This window comes from Limulus polyphemus, unplaced genomic scaffold (assembly GCF_000517525.1).
Source record: "Limulus polyphemus unplaced genomic scaffold, Limulus_polyphemus-2.1.2 Scaffold283, whole genome shotgun sequence".
Classification (NCBI taxonomy): Eukaryota; Metazoa; Arthropoda; class Merostomata; order Xiphosura; family Limulidae; genus Limulus; species Limulus polyphemus.
The window spans coordinates 568,471-584,172 of NW_013665893.1; the positions used below are offsets into that span (position 1 = coordinate 568,471).

General features: G+C 32.8%; 2 protein-coding genes across 2 annotated transcripts in view; both read right to left on the reverse strand.

Annotated features, from left to right (window-relative positions):
• Window positions 1-4,419, reverse strand: part of LOC111085231 — an 8,759-nt gene extending 4,340 nt beyond the window's left edge. The window contains exons 1-2 of the mRNA XM_022382841.1: window positions 4,347-4,419; window positions 1,921-2,083 (exon numbers count right to left, since the gene is read on the reverse strand). Of these exons, the coding sequence (XP_022238549.1) occupies window positions 1,921-2,083; window positions 4,347-4,409 (226 nt within the window). The 5' untranslated portion in view covers window positions 4,410-4,419. The remainder of the gene's footprint in view (window positions 1-1,920; window positions 2,084-4,346) is intronic.
• Window positions 4,420-4,477: 58 nt separating this feature from the next.
• The window catches only part of LOC111085229 (RYamide receptor-like), a 16,058-nt gene continuing 4,833 nt past the window's right edge, over window positions 4,478-15,702 (reverse strand). The window contains exons 2-4 of the mRNA XM_022382837.1: window positions 11,052-11,239; window positions 6,019-6,276; window positions 4,478-4,567 (exon numbers count right to left, since the gene is read on the reverse strand). Coding sequence (XP_022238545.1) covers window positions 4,478-4,567; window positions 6,019-6,276; window positions 11,052-11,239 — 536 coding nt within the window. The remainder of the gene's footprint in view (window positions 4,568-6,018; window positions 6,277-11,051; window positions 11,240-15,702) is intronic.

Below are 15,702 nucleotides of genomic sequence, written 5' to 3' on the forward strand. Positions count from 1 at the left end.
ACACCTACAATTAGGTGTCTCATTTGGTGTAACTATAAGCCACATGTGCAAAGTTATTTAACAAATACCGTTCAAATTTAACGAAAATACTTGCGCATGACTTCGCAAAAAGTCACGTGATCTATCAGTCTAACATTTCTACTATACTTCCACTTAAGAGTAAAATTGGACCGTTTTTACTTTTTTGTCATTCGGGCTAAAGACGGCTGATTTAGAGCAGCCAAACTATAAGGTGAAAGGACGTGCAGATACACAAGTATTGGTTAGGCCAAGCACACTAGATTAACAGTTTCTAGCTCAAGTTTTCAAAAGAATCATACCGATGAACGGTTATTATTGATTATTCATTGCCAACTTTTCAGCACAAATTTACTAAATTTTATGAAATTATCCTAATTAAAGAGCGTCTAGCGTCACTTGATATTAGCATAAGCAATTAGCATAAATAATGATGCTTGATAAGGCTGTACCGATTGCATGGGGGTGACGACAATAAACTGTTGATCTAAATTCCATGGCATTAGTATAAAAGCTATTAATACTGTTTTAGAGAGGAAAAACTACCATCATATATTCTAAAGAATCTGGTTGGTTCTATAAATTAAAGGTCTGTTCCGAATAATCAGGTTGCGCTCCTAAACTAATGTGGGTTACTAACAAGTGTCACTTTCTTATTTTCTTTTACCCACCGTCACGCCCCAAGTTTTGATATCGATCCCTTAAGTCGCACATTGAATCATTTTTTTGGCCGTACCGTTTTTCACACACCTAAGGTGATTTTGATTAGATTAATTAAACTCGAACCCCAATCCCTTTCCAAAGTTACACAGTTCAAGGTAAAAAAATAAATTAAAAGATGATTTCATCTGCCATATATGTGGTTTTACTTCTTTACATTAGGTATGAGATATAAAATTAATATTCCAACTCATTGACATATTCACATAAAAAGATAGATGGTTCTTTGGTTGGATAGATAAATGGGTGGTTGATTGGTTGTTGGACTGATAGGTGGGGTAATTTATAATTCATGCATTAAAATCAGTTTGGATCCACTTTAAACATAGCATATTTCGACACTACATCGTGCGTTTACCTTTAAAACTAAACTACTACTTTTACAAAGCTGAGTTTATAGTATTCAGGATTAACCTTTATATTGTATGTTCTAGTTTCTATCATCATGTCCACATATAACTAGTAGTGCAAGTCTATCACCAGAAGATTGGTGTTTCAGGGTTAATTTTCGTGGTGATTTATGGCTTACTTTTAGACGGTGTTCGGATATCTCTTTCCAACTTATTAAAAATGGTTTCAAAGGTGTGAAGGAAGAAGCTTATAAGATTTTCTAGCTCACTCAAACATCTGACTAAAACTATTTTTTCAATATGAAGCATAATAGTCATACTGGATAACAAATCTCAAACGTCTTTCCATTTATCATCCTTCTAAAATGATTACATTGTAAATTATCACATAATTTGATATGTGTGTTAGTTACTCTTTGTGGCAATGATTAAACAATTAAAACTAAGACGTAAGTACACGCTTTGAGACGTAAAGCCAAGAAACAGCTGTAGAAAATGGCTGTTAAAAGGCTAGTAATGTTTAACGTTATAAGAAATACAGCTTGTGATAGCCTGAAGAATGTCAATCACATAAAATCAGGAGGACGATCCAATCAGTGAGTATACGTACAGGCGTTATTTAGAAATAAAACTTGATCAAACCACATTAGATGACCTTACCAGTTTTTCTTCTGAATATTCCACGTCAAACTTTTTTCGAGAAAAAAAAATATAATTATTTACAAATGAGCGATCTTATAAAAAATAAATGAAAAAAAAATGTTGCTTTGACTATCATGAAAAGAGAATAATTTCTAATGATTTACATCAATCCTAGTAAAAGATAATTTACCCGGTCTCCGCAGTGAAGGTTCCGAACCCTTACATAGGAGCACAGCACACAATCCTTGTCGAAAGTTGGTGCAAAAACCACCGTAGATGATGGGATTTAAAGCGCTGTTAGAATAGGCGAAGTAAGTAGCGAAATAGGTGACAGCAGGGAACCACTTGGGAAGCTGCAAAATATGGTATGAAAATCACAGAGTAAAAAATCGTGTACATGTGATGGTTTTCTTGATTTATCTTATTGCCTAGCAGCGTGTCGTTATCGGCGTTATTTGATTTGATATATATATATATGAGCTCATTTGGGCTGATGGCAAAGTTGAAATTCTGTAAATATAATAACGTAAAGGTTATGAGTCTACATTTATGGTAGCATTAACCTATTTAAGTTGAATGTATATATATATAATAAAGAACAATTACAATATCTACAAATAAATACTCCTTAATTTTAAAGTTTTCTGTGTTTAATATTCTCCTTCGTTATAAAATGTACAATTTTCAAAATAACAGCGGTCAAAGCGAAGTGAACAGGGCTAGAAATCAATCGTACATGCTTCACGATATAAATCTTAAAAACGATTAATGCATCTTTCTATCTTTTCATCCTAGTTATCGATTAAGAATGTTATGAATTGTATGTAGTAGCACGTGAATGCTGGATGAAATGCTTTAAAGCATGTTACTGATATGGTTGAAATTCAAAAACTTTTATAGACGAAATCTAGTAAGGTCAATGGTTCTTTTTTTAAACTATCTATTACGCTTAACAACAAAACAAACAAATCTTTAATATTGAAATTCGAGTAAATAATCGAAATATTTACACTGAGAGCTTTGTATGTCTACTATTTGTATTTTTAATTTGCAAGTTCTTTATCAAATAAAACCACACAGATTCTGACATTCACATACTATAGATGATTGTCATTTATTATGGTTATTCGATGTGCCAATTCTGCTCGTCTCAGTGATACGTTATCTGTGTGTATTTGCCTCAGTTTGTACTGAAAATCTAAAAAATATGAAAATATTTTCTGATTTAAATGACCCATATTGCTGCACCATTTTTGAACGTGAATGGCGACACTTGAACTAAGTGGCCATGTTGGAAACCCTGAGATTCAGGCATAGCCACTCCTAATTTAAAACCATTGACCAAGGGAAGAGCAGTCAGTAGGATACGCTTTTACACGGCTAGTCTTAAGTGAATAACGAAATTGATTGTTACTTTGATAAAACACTCACTATTTAAAGTGTAGAACGTATTACACAGCATACTGAAGACTCGAACCTAGGACTTTTCTTTCCGTAATCTGACACTTCAACTACTAAACCAGAACGTTTTTTGTAATGTAACATCATTCTAAAGGTTTTATTAAAAGTTTTAATAATACTCTTATTTTTAGAGTTTGATTCGTTTAACCGTACTAACAATATTAGAATTATGTATTTTCCGTATATGATGTGCCAAAACATACCAGTTTATTAAAAAGTTCTTACAAAGAATATGAATCAGCCACAGAAAATTTTAATTTCAGATTTAAAAAAAAATGTGTCTGATCGTAAAAAATAGTTATAACACAATTAAAGAAGTGTGATAACCTAAGCGCACTTGTACAGAGTATTATTTTGGCCCATTCAGGCATGTTCTGCAAAAAAAAAGAAAATTAATCAGGTCAGGGAAGGATTTATATGTTGTTTAGAAATGTTAAGGTATGCGGATAACACTGAACACTGGAATATATTATAAAAAGTTGACTTTTATTAAAAGATCTTTCACCAAACAAGTGTTTTTATGTTCAGTCTTCTCAGCTGTTTAATTTCGGTGTTCCTCTTTTTTTAAACTTAGAATAAATAATTAATCAACATGGAATAAGCCATAACAGAGTGAGATAGACGCAAAGGACGATCAATCTGATAAAATTATAAATTAGATAAAATTCTAAATAAAATTTCTTGATCTAAATTGCTTTCTTTGACATTTCATCACAGCTTACTCTTAGGCCTTATTAAAACTCATTCTCTGAAATGAAATGGGGAACGCATACGCATTTAGATAGGTCACATTTTCAGGACAGACAAAAACTGAATATTACTATAATAGATTCTGATGAACAGAATTAAAATAATTTAAACCAACTAATTAGCTGCAACTAAGAAAACCAAAAACCTATAATGATTAGAATACAATGAATAATCAGTTCGATATGTTTAGTCATTTTTATAAAACGTAGTCATAACTTTTTGACATGATATATTGACGTAAGATGGATAAACATGTTGACATTTTAAATGGTCCTACAGCGTAAACTAATAACACAAAGCAGAGTGTCTCATAAATTAGTACATACTAGGAATATTTACAGAAATATAGAGCCTCGTGTGGTTACATAATACCACAAATAATAGACGATAATAAAAGCTACTTACCTCACCACTCATACTACTAGAGTGTCCAAACTGAGAGTAGAGAACTATCACCTGGAAAGGCATCCAACAGCAAACAAATTAATACCACAAATAATAGACGATAATAAAAGCTACTTACCTCACCACTCATACTAAGAGTGTTGAGAGTAGAGAACTATCACCTGGAAAGGCATCCAACAGCAAACAAATACAACCAACACTACTGCGACAAGCTTGATCACCTGAGGTAGAAAATGAAACAAGTTGAGTATTCAAAACAACTTCAAAACCCAGTTGTTACTGGAATTCAGTGTTCTCTTTGTTTGCTGTACTTCTTGGAGATTGTTGAGTCAGAAACGGGAGAGACGAAAAAATTGCTAAATAAATATAATTACATTTACGTCTGTTCATGTTTTCAATTTAACAGAAAAGACTGGGATAAATCTGAGAAAATGTTTTCTATTTTTAATTTTTTTCCAAGAAAATCCCATAATGGTTTAGTGACAATAATAATTATCATTAGAAAAAGCAGTACTGTTTGAAACATAATTTTTCCTTTGGACTAATAAGCACAGAATGTGCGCTTAAAAGAATATGTGTAATCTTATTAATTTCTCAATAGCACATTAAAAAAAAAGTAAAAGAAAACACTCGTTAGCCTTTGAACAATATATTACTTACGAATGACTTGGAACTGGAACATTCAAACCTAGAGAAACACGAACATTTTAATATGTTTTTTTTCCTAAGTTACTTGTATGAGTGATAGAGATTGAGTCAGGAAATCGGAACAACATCTATATCTTCCAGAGATAGGATTTGAAGCTTTTTATCAACTCACGATGAGTTGTGCAACTTTTTAAAGACCAAGCATCGTGGTTCTTAGTCTAGTTATGATAGCAATTTGACTAAAAGGTTAAATAAATCAGAGTCTTATCTTATTGTCAATTATTTCTTAGTGAGATTTTAACGTTTTAAAAGAACAAGTGAGCAGTAATATAAAATAAATATAAAGCAGTTCGTCAACAATCCTTCCGTTGTATCTTTGTATGTAGTTTAATCTTTAATAATATTTGACAAGTTGCATGAATTATATAATTTTTTGCAGAACAATTAAACTTCATAGCAAGCAGGCTTGAATTTGTTGTTGATTTAATTTTGTTTTGTAATTAATTCCAAAACTAAATACATTAAGGTTATAAGTTATGCATGACACCGTAAAAACAAACCAAAATTCATAATATAAGTTATAAGTTATGCATGACAACGTAAAAACAAACCAAAATGCTCCTTTTGAACTGACAGTAACATCTAAAACCAAAATTCATAATATTTTTAGCAAAATTTAAAAGGCAGTTTACATTTAAGAAGTTATAATATTATACAGTAACTCTTATCCTTGAACATACATCACGACATGTTTTTACCATTTTGTAATTTTCCAAATAACACATACCCAAATACTCATACTGAACTAGGCCACATATGACCTTAACTTTAACAAGATATACCTTTAAACGTAACCATGAGATCAATGATATTTTGACATTAAAATCTTTTAGATGTGATATCATCCGATTAAAGAGTATTTAGTATCAAGTTATTATTGTTAAAGATATTTACATATATACACAGACGATTAGAACGGATTATTGGTTTTTTATTGTGCTTTGAAAAATATTTTATAAATCACCTTTTTCTTTGCTTGATGTTGAACAGTAATATTAGCCAGATTTCTCTCGCCGGGGAGTTCGCTGATCCAAAGTTTCCAGATGATCAAGAAGTAAGCTGTAACCATTATGGCAACAGGTAGAAAGAAGAGTGTGATTGTGACAAAAGTGTAATACAGCTGCTTGGAAGGATAGCGTGTCACACATAATTGGAGTTCCGGATCGAACTCGGACTTTCGGGGCCAGCTTTCACCGCAGTGTGATTCCAGAAAGTCCTTCCACTGGAGAAAAAAATTAGTTGATTCTATTGGATAAAGATCTTGGACTGATATTCCCTTATAGAATGCATATATCATTTACATCTTTTTTATCTTTTTGTGGAAAGATTTAGTTAACTTAGCTTTTACACATATTTATAAATTAACAGACTTGCATTATCGCGAACTTTTGATGAAGATTGATATCTAAAATGTATACAGTAAGTACAAAATAAAGCAATTGTATAATTTAAAATAGTAACACAAACGAAGCTATTAAATGTGATATGGATAGGCGAGGATTCTTTTGCTTATTACTGTTTACATTTGCCTACAATCCTATTTTAATAGGAATTATGCCCAGCTTTGACGTTAATTACAGATACCAAATGTTGGTACTCATGAGCCGAAAGGAAGTGTCATTTCTCTTTCAGACAGCTCCACTTGCGGTGAGATTTTAGATTATCTTCCTCGACCAATTTTCCAAAAGGCTTCAGAGCATTTTAGCCGGATTGAAATCAAAGCATTGAGCTGACTAAAGCAGACTTTTGTCGTTATTGGCAACAAAATCTGAAGTGTCAAAGTGCAACAGAGCTAACTTAAGTATTAGTACTGAAACAAGTAGAAATCTGATAAAACAGACCCACGCAATAATACTACTCTTACTACTAATCATGACTTGGACATTATAGTAATATCCAGAGTCTTCTCCAGGTTGCTGTTAAACAAAGATATCTCCCAATCGAAGCAAACAATGAGAAACTGGGTACATCACTCCAAAATGACGGTTTTCTATTATGCTTCACCTTACTTTCGACATTCTAGGTAGTACGAGTTCTGACGCTTTGCATACACAGATACAATGAACGCCTTATTTGTTCCCTAAACAGATTGGAAGTATGAAGTTGGTATATATAGCTCTCATGAAAATTCTAGGTGATCCATATAACGTTTTTCACTTCTTCAACACATTATTCACGGTACAGTGGAGTTGGGCATAAATATCTGGGTTTAATTGTCTTGGACACTCGTATCATAGATGCTGAAAAAATAACCATTTCTTTTTGAAATTTGTTAACTCTTTTTCTCGTGGTAGTTGTTTAACTTACACTGACTGTCTGTATTAATTACCATCACTTCAAATTGCTACAGAGACGCGTGCATACAAAATGAGATTTACATCATCAGCTGTTATTGCATAATGGAATGGTATAATTTTGCCCATTCTTCCTGTCAAAATTGCTCCAATTCGTTGGGGATCGTTGATGAACTTGCCTTAAATGTCCTACTCCAGGACATTCACTTTCTTCTTTTGAAACCACTTCAGGGTGGCCTCGGGTCATTATCCTACATAAATGTGAATTTTCTACCCAATTTTAGATTCTTGACTGACTCAGGCAGGTTTTCCTCTAGGATTCGCATTTACTTTGCACCATCCATCTTCCCCTCAATCCTGGCAAGCTTTCCAGTTCCTGCTGATGAGAAGCATCCCATAACATGATGTTGCTATCACCATGCTTGACAGTTGGGATGGTGTTGACTGACTGATGTTTTGTGTTGGGCTTACACCAGATGTAACGCTTTGAATTTAGAACAAAAAAGCTCAATTTGTGTCTCGTCTACCCAAAAAACATGCTGCCACATGTCTACATTATCATTTACATGCTTTGTCGTAAACTACATACGAGATATAAGATTATTCTTTTTCAGTAATAGCTTCTTTCTTGCCATTCGCCAATACAGGCCAGCTGTGTGTGTGTAGGGACCGGGATGTTGTCGATGTATGAACACTGACTCTCATCTCAGACAAGGAACATTGCAAATCTTCCAAAATCACTGTTGATTTCACAGTGGCATCCCTAACCACTTTTCCGATTGCCCGGCTGCTTAGTTTGGAAGGGTGGCCTTATCTGGGTAATGGCTGGGTGGTATGAAGCACATTCCACTTCTTAATGATGGACTTCACCGTACTCAAAGGGATAATCAGCGACTTTGAAATTTTCTTGTAACCTTCTCCTGATCTGTACTTCTCTACCACTTTATTCCTGACTTGTTTCGAAAACTCTTTGGTCTTCATGGCTGGTTTGTCGTATCACTATATGAGTTGCACTTACTCTAAAGTCAAGTTAAGCCACTTTGATTACACATAGAGACCATTATACTAATTTTGTGACCTTTCAAACTAATCTTTTGCACCTGCACTTACTTAAGGTTGCCGTAGCTAAGGGATTTAATACTTATGCGATTGATAGTATTCATTTTTTTTAAAAATCTAACTTATTTACATAATATCAGCGTTTTTTTAGCTTTCTCAGTTTGAAGTAGATTGTGTAGATTCTAAATATAAAATCCCATTTGAAGGTTTCATGACTGTAAGCTCAGACGGCAACAAATTGTGGAAACTTTGCGGGGGAATGGGGGTGAATACTTTTGCAAGGCACTGTATCTTTTAAAATTTTAAATTATTGCCTTATATGAAATAAACTAATTAAATATAAATTTTATTTCATTGAGAATGTTCTATTTTCCCTGATATATTTACTTGTGTTTCAATAAGAGAAAATTGGTTCTGAGCTAAGTATTAAGAACACAAATAGCAAATTTTTCAACATTTTGACGTCACCAGCACGTATTGAATGAATTTAAAAACGGTCAGATGATTGTGAAAAAATAAAGCAATAGTATTGTCTATTAAAACTAATCTTTAACTAGGCTTGGTAGATAAATGTGTATTACGAGTAAAAACGTTTTTTATTAACACTGCTCCATCTTTAAAGATAAAAATTAAAAAGCATTGTCGTTATTTGGCTGAATTTCGCGCAAAGCTGGAGGATGGATACTGCGCTAGCTGTCCCTAATATAGTAGTGAAAGACTAGAGGGAATGTAGCTAGTCATCACTACCCACCGCCTACTATTGGGCAACTCTTTTTACCAACGAATAGTGAAATTGATCTCAAATCATAACGCCCTCACAGCTGAAAGGGCGATCATGTTTGATGGGACGAAGGCTTCAAACCCCCGACCCTCAGATTGCGAGTCATCCCGAAATAGAAATGGCTGAAAGAACTCTCACTGATAGTTTAACGGATTAATGAAGTTACATGTTAAACATGTTTGTACCCCTAACGTCGGCAAGAGATTAAAATTATACTCTGGAAACCACGCATGTTTGGGTTTCCTTCCTAAAACAATTCAACTTCTTAATATGTTTAAGTTTTAGAAAAAAGTTTTGAGAATTCTTGGAAAAAAAATGCAATACACGTGCTTCAGTTTCTTCCTAAAGTCAAAGTGGCAAAATCTAAGTATATTATACCTGAAAAAAAATATTAATCTGTAATAGTGTTGTTTGTAAAATGATATATTCTAGAATTTGTCCTTACTTGGTACATTAAACTTATCTGTACAAATACCCAGAAGCTAGAAGCGAGCCCTCAACAGATTGTATGTGTCACATGGACATTAAAACGTCCAGTATTAAATCACTATGTGCATACTTAGATTGTGGTCTATTAAAATATAAACTACTGTCATATTTAATTAAAACGCTAAATAAATCACTTGTGTAGCATATAGGCTTGCAGTATTCAATTGCATGGTAAGTATCAAAGTCTGGCAACAATTGAAAAGAAGCGTTTGTTGTGGAGGTAAATATTGAACATAGCCAATGATACTCAAGAAAAGTTAGTTGTGGTGATCATTTTCAAACATAACTATAGTCATGGAAATTATATTGTGAAGTTAAATATCCAACAAAACGATACGCAAGGAAATTGTATTGTGAAGTTAAATATCCAACAAAACGATACGCAAGGAAATTGTATTGTGAATTTAAATATCCAACAAAACGGTACACGAGGAAATTTTATTTTATTTACAAGTATCCAGTATAACGATAGTCAAGGAAATCTTGTTGTGGGAATGAATATCAAACATAATTATAGTCACGGAAATGTTATTGTAGAGACGTATCTAAAATAACGACAGCCAAGAAAATTTGTTGTGGTGATTAATATCAAACATAAAGAAAATAGAATAAAATCTTATTGTGGTGATGAATATCATTCATAACCATAGTCAAGGAAATCTTCTTGTTAAGATAAGTATGAAACATAACAATAGTCAAGAAAATCTTGTTGTAGTAATGAATATTATGCATGAGGATAGTCAAAGAAATTTTATTATAGAGAAAAGTATCCAATATAAATATAGCGAAGGAAACTGTATAGTGATGATGAATATGAAACATAACGATATTCAAGGAAATTGTGTTGTGGTGATGAATATCAAACAAAACGATAGTGAAGTGAGTTTTGTTGTCGTGATAAATAATGAGCATAATGATAATGAAGGAAATATTTTTTGGGGTGAGAAATATCAAACAAAATGATACACAATAAAATGTTATTATAGAAGCAAATATCCAGTATAACGATAGTCAAGGAAATTTTGTTGTTGTGATGAATATCAAAGCTAACGGTAGTTAATAAAAACTTTTCTGTAGAGGTGAATACAAAACATAACGATATAAAAGGAAATTTTGTTGTTGTGATGAATAGGAAATATCTTACATGACAAGTTTGTACTTTACATCCAGCACTTGAGGCCATCCAGTAAAATATATTTCCCACAACTAATCCAACTCTAATAAAAACAAAATCTGTTACTGTTTTATTTTCATATAATTTGTTTCAATATCTTTATTAATTTGTGTTGTACGATATCACATGGATACAGCTACTGTCGATGGTATGATGCAATATTGCATTTATATTGACGTATTAAATGTTCCAAGTCTTACCTGGAGGGAATAGAACCGCCTATAGATTAGAAATGGGATCGAAACCATCATAGATATCCACCAAATACCGCTTATGACTAATCCAGTCCGCCGCTTAGTGATTCGCGCGTGCAGTGGGAACATGATGGCAACGAAGCGGTCACACGCAATGGCTGATAGAGTGAGAACACTGCTTGTCAGGCAAGTCACTAATGGAAAACATACAAAGAAACAAAAGTGCATATGAATAGCTAGTGTAAATACGAATATCATGTTAATTTTTACAATCATTACTCTGTTTTTTACACAACACAATTCGCATTACATCAAAAACAAACGACAGAAATTAAGGCCATCTGCATAAAGAAAAACAAAGTAAACTAAATGATTATTATTAATATCAAAAACAACTTCAATAGAATTAATAAGAATGTAAGTGTCAGATAATATATAATCAACAATGAAAACATAGTTTCATCTACTGATATAAAATTTTCTGACGCCCTTTACTGAAGTATATTTTTTTGTTTTATACTCTTTAATTCTCCAGCAATTAAAATCATGGATTAATTTCGCCTCCCGATAATCACTGTATAATTAACGTTAACTTCAAAGTGAACTTATATTAACGTCTCTATATAATAAAATAAATAATAACTTTATATGAAGGGCGCGGGTTGACCCTTTGGTAGAACTCTTAATTTTGGAGCTAGCGAGGTGGGTTCAAATCCGTGAGATACCACAAAATATTCCACGCATTCGAGGCTGTGGATGTGTTATAAGAGTGGCACTCAATTCGTTAGTGTGGATAATGGGTGGTAAAGTGCTATTGACTAGATGTCTTTCTTCTGTTCAATAGCTCAAAATTAAGGACGCCAGCAGGTAACTTTATTAGATTTGTCATAGATACAAAACACAATTACAAGTACTTTATTTGAAACGCGTATATTCGGCAATTTATCAAAATAAACAGACTTCTTAGTGCATATGATATACCATGACAAAAAACTAAACAGCTTTAGCTTCCCTTTCAATAACGTGTTTACATTTTGCTGTGTTGTTTTTCTGTGGATGCATAAGACAGATTAATAAAACTATTACGTACTAAAGGTGCGTATGTAAAAAAAATTACGATATAATTTTCTTACCACTTTTCAAGAAAAACGTTGGAACGTGAACTATCTATCATATGATCCATATTATGATAACTTCAAAAATGATAAAATGATTTTCGTTTTTACATTTCAGGCTGCATTTAACCGCTCTGTCACCTTATGGCACAAAAACGATGATGCTCTTTGCAGATCAGATTTTTCTGTTACATATTTTAAATTCTAAATTATCCGTGAGTTGAATAGTTTTATATTGTATTACGTCCTATTTTACTTAACTAAAATAAACCATTCGTCTTAAAGGTAAGATGACTAATAAAGTGTAATTTACTTACTTGTCATTAGTTTCCCCCTTTACTTTTTTAATACATTTCTGTAGACGTGTCTACATTGGTTGGCTCAACACAATTGGTTCGCAAACTTATGTGAGACTTGGTGTAAGCCTAGGTTGTATACAGCTTTAATGACATATGGTGATGCTTAAGTACTTCAAATCCCAGAACGAGCCGAAACTGGCACATGCTGCCAGTTTCAGATTCCATGACAACCCTTAAAGAACGTCCAGTGATAATAACTCGATTTCAGAAATTCTGTTAATAGTCTGCATTCTATCATTCACGCTGTGTATTTTCTTTTACAAAAGTCGATCACGTCTAAAGGATTATCAGCATTATTTATATACCATTTTAATTTAGAAAAAAATCAAGTAAATTGAATGTGAAAATAAACTTTGAGCGACAGGAAAGTACTTAAGAATTAATATTTTAGTAACAAACTTATTACTAATCTTTGCAAAAGCTTTTATATATTCTAAGGCGTATTCAAAACGGTAGATTCTAATGTTTCAATTTCTAGAACTGAGCTATTAGCATAACAAAAACTCATACTATACAAAAGCAGCTGGTAATGATAATGCAATCACTTTAGTAGGATAAAATTCAATTCGTCATATTCTATGAAAAAAAACAGTGTGTTAGCAGGAACTAAAATCCTGTTAGTGTACAGCAGAAAAACGTTTAAACAACAGTAATACAAATTCTCATTAATTGAAATTCTTATGAAAAAAAAAAACGACAAATATGGAAGTTTCAACATTTATATAAAATATTCTGTCATAAAACTCTTACTCAGATGGCCAACTTGACTTTATAACGTTCGAAGAACTGATCAAAATAATGCGTAAAATCACATATTTTCTCTGTAAAAATACAGTGGGAATCCCAGCATAATTTAGGTGAATTATTTGTAATGTTTATAGTATTTTTGTTTACATTGTTTTATGTAACTTATCTGTTATTAAAAACCCGATACCCAAGGAGGTAATGAATATGTATTTGTTGATAAATAATGTAGAAAAATGTGTTAAAAAAATAGCCGAATGGATCCAAGCGCACCTCACCGGTAAATCTGTAGGGTTAAACAAAATATACATATAATATATCAAATACTCACATAAACTAAAATATTTGATTAAATCTAACAAAAACTTGTAAATAAAACTGGTTTGTATTTTGTTAGAATATTTCTAGGAATAAAACACTCCCCCCAAAAAAATAAAAAGAAAGCGATATCATTGGTGTTATGCAGTGAAATAGTATTTACAAGTCGCATTTTGTAAAGTTTTCCAGACACTAAATATGTCGTGCAAACAGTTCTTTCGGAAGAGAAGTAACGATACCCAGTATTTCGTCAACGCTCTGCAATACAGGTGCAAGGCTGCCATTACTGTTCGTGCAGACTGTATTGCATATAGAAGTTGAGTGTAATGCATTGTACAGCCACTTCTAAAAATATTTCTTTGTGAGCATAGGCTGAAAAAGTTATAATTTCCATTTCAGATTACATGACAAATTATTAGATACGTGAGTTGCATAACAATGATCTGAAGGGGTTGATGGGCATTACCTTATAACACAGGTCTTCTTTTGTCATAGCTAAAATGTTATAAATTCTAATTATCCTTTTTACAATTTTGCGTAGTTTAAGTAGGCATAAGATTGATATAATTCCTATTAAAAGGTTATAGTGAGTTATTGTTGTTTTACGGCTATGTAACGTAATGTTGCACGTTTTGAAAATAAGCTTAAAACGGTTCGTGGAAATAACAAATAAGTGTTAAGGTTTTATTGTTAAATAATTAAGAGTTTGGTTGCTAAAGCTCGAACAAACAGACAGACAAGACGGCTAAATGCAAATTTCTAAGGCTGTTAATGCATTTTTCGTGAGTCATATGATCAATGTCCATAAGGTTAGCATCCATTTCATCTCACTGTGGTTTGAATAACAAAAGTTTTTTTATGTTAAAGTGCAAAGCTACACATTGTGCTGTCTGTACTCTACGCATTGCGAGTATTGAAATGAGATTTTTAGCGTTATATTCCCCCCAGACTTACCACTGATCCGGAGCTAAAGAACAAGAAGAAGTTAATGAAATATTTGATTTAGTTAGTTGAATTTCAGGAAAAATAAAAAACCTTATGTTTATATCAGAGAGTATTTTTTTCACAAAAAACACACTAAAGATTTATTTCAAGGCATTAACTTTATATATTTGTTCAAAATACATGGCTAGGTAGCTAGGGGGTACGAATCCCCACCACCAAACATGCTCGCCCTTTCAGCCGTGAGGGCGTTATAATGTGCAGCCAATCCCACTATTTGTTGGTAAAAGAGTAGCCCAAGGTGGGTGGTGATGACTAGCTGCCTTTCCTTTAGTCTTTCACTGATAAATTATGGACGGGTAGCGCAGATAACCCTCGTGTAGCTTTGCGCGAAATTCAAAACAAACTTGTTCAAAAGTACCACACTGGTAAGATAGGTAGAAATTAAGTAAATACCTTGAAGTCAGTTTTTAACAAGCAGAACTAAGCGTTCAGTTCTGTCTTTTGACTAATCGTAACCAATACTGAACGAAAATATCGAAGTTAATTATTATGTTCGAAATTACCAGTTATTTTTGTTGTTTGCTGATATATAAGAAGTATGAATATTCATGATTATTTCAAACATGTCATCTCACAAGGATTATGTAGTTAATGAAAGGAGATGTTTACTGTGACTTACGGGTCACTTAATTATTGTATACTATCAGATTCCTTGAAGAAATTACAGAAGATGATTATTTTGTCCAATAAAATGAAAAATCTGCTTAATAATTCTGGAGCTTGTAGGGAACGCCAGACAAATAAAAATACAGACACGCGCAGAGACAGATACACCGAACTGAATGTGTTATTAAAGTCAGTTTATATCATACTATATATAGAAGGGGGCTACCGCGTGGCCCAATGGTTAGCGTTCCAGAGTGTGGAGCTCAGGTTTCATGAGTTTTGTCTCATTATAACACTTCAAGTGAATCAGGTTCAGGGCTCTTATTCGCAAAGGGAAAGCTGTGGCTTAAAAGAAAATTGCTGATTCAAAGAGCCATTGAAATTACGTTGGCCATGTCTTCTGGTACTGATAACATGATAATAAACATGGATGTCAAGTTGACAGTAGCTCACAATCTCTCCGCTACATACTGAAATCAACTGATATGTTTTATTTAAAAAATGGCCAAA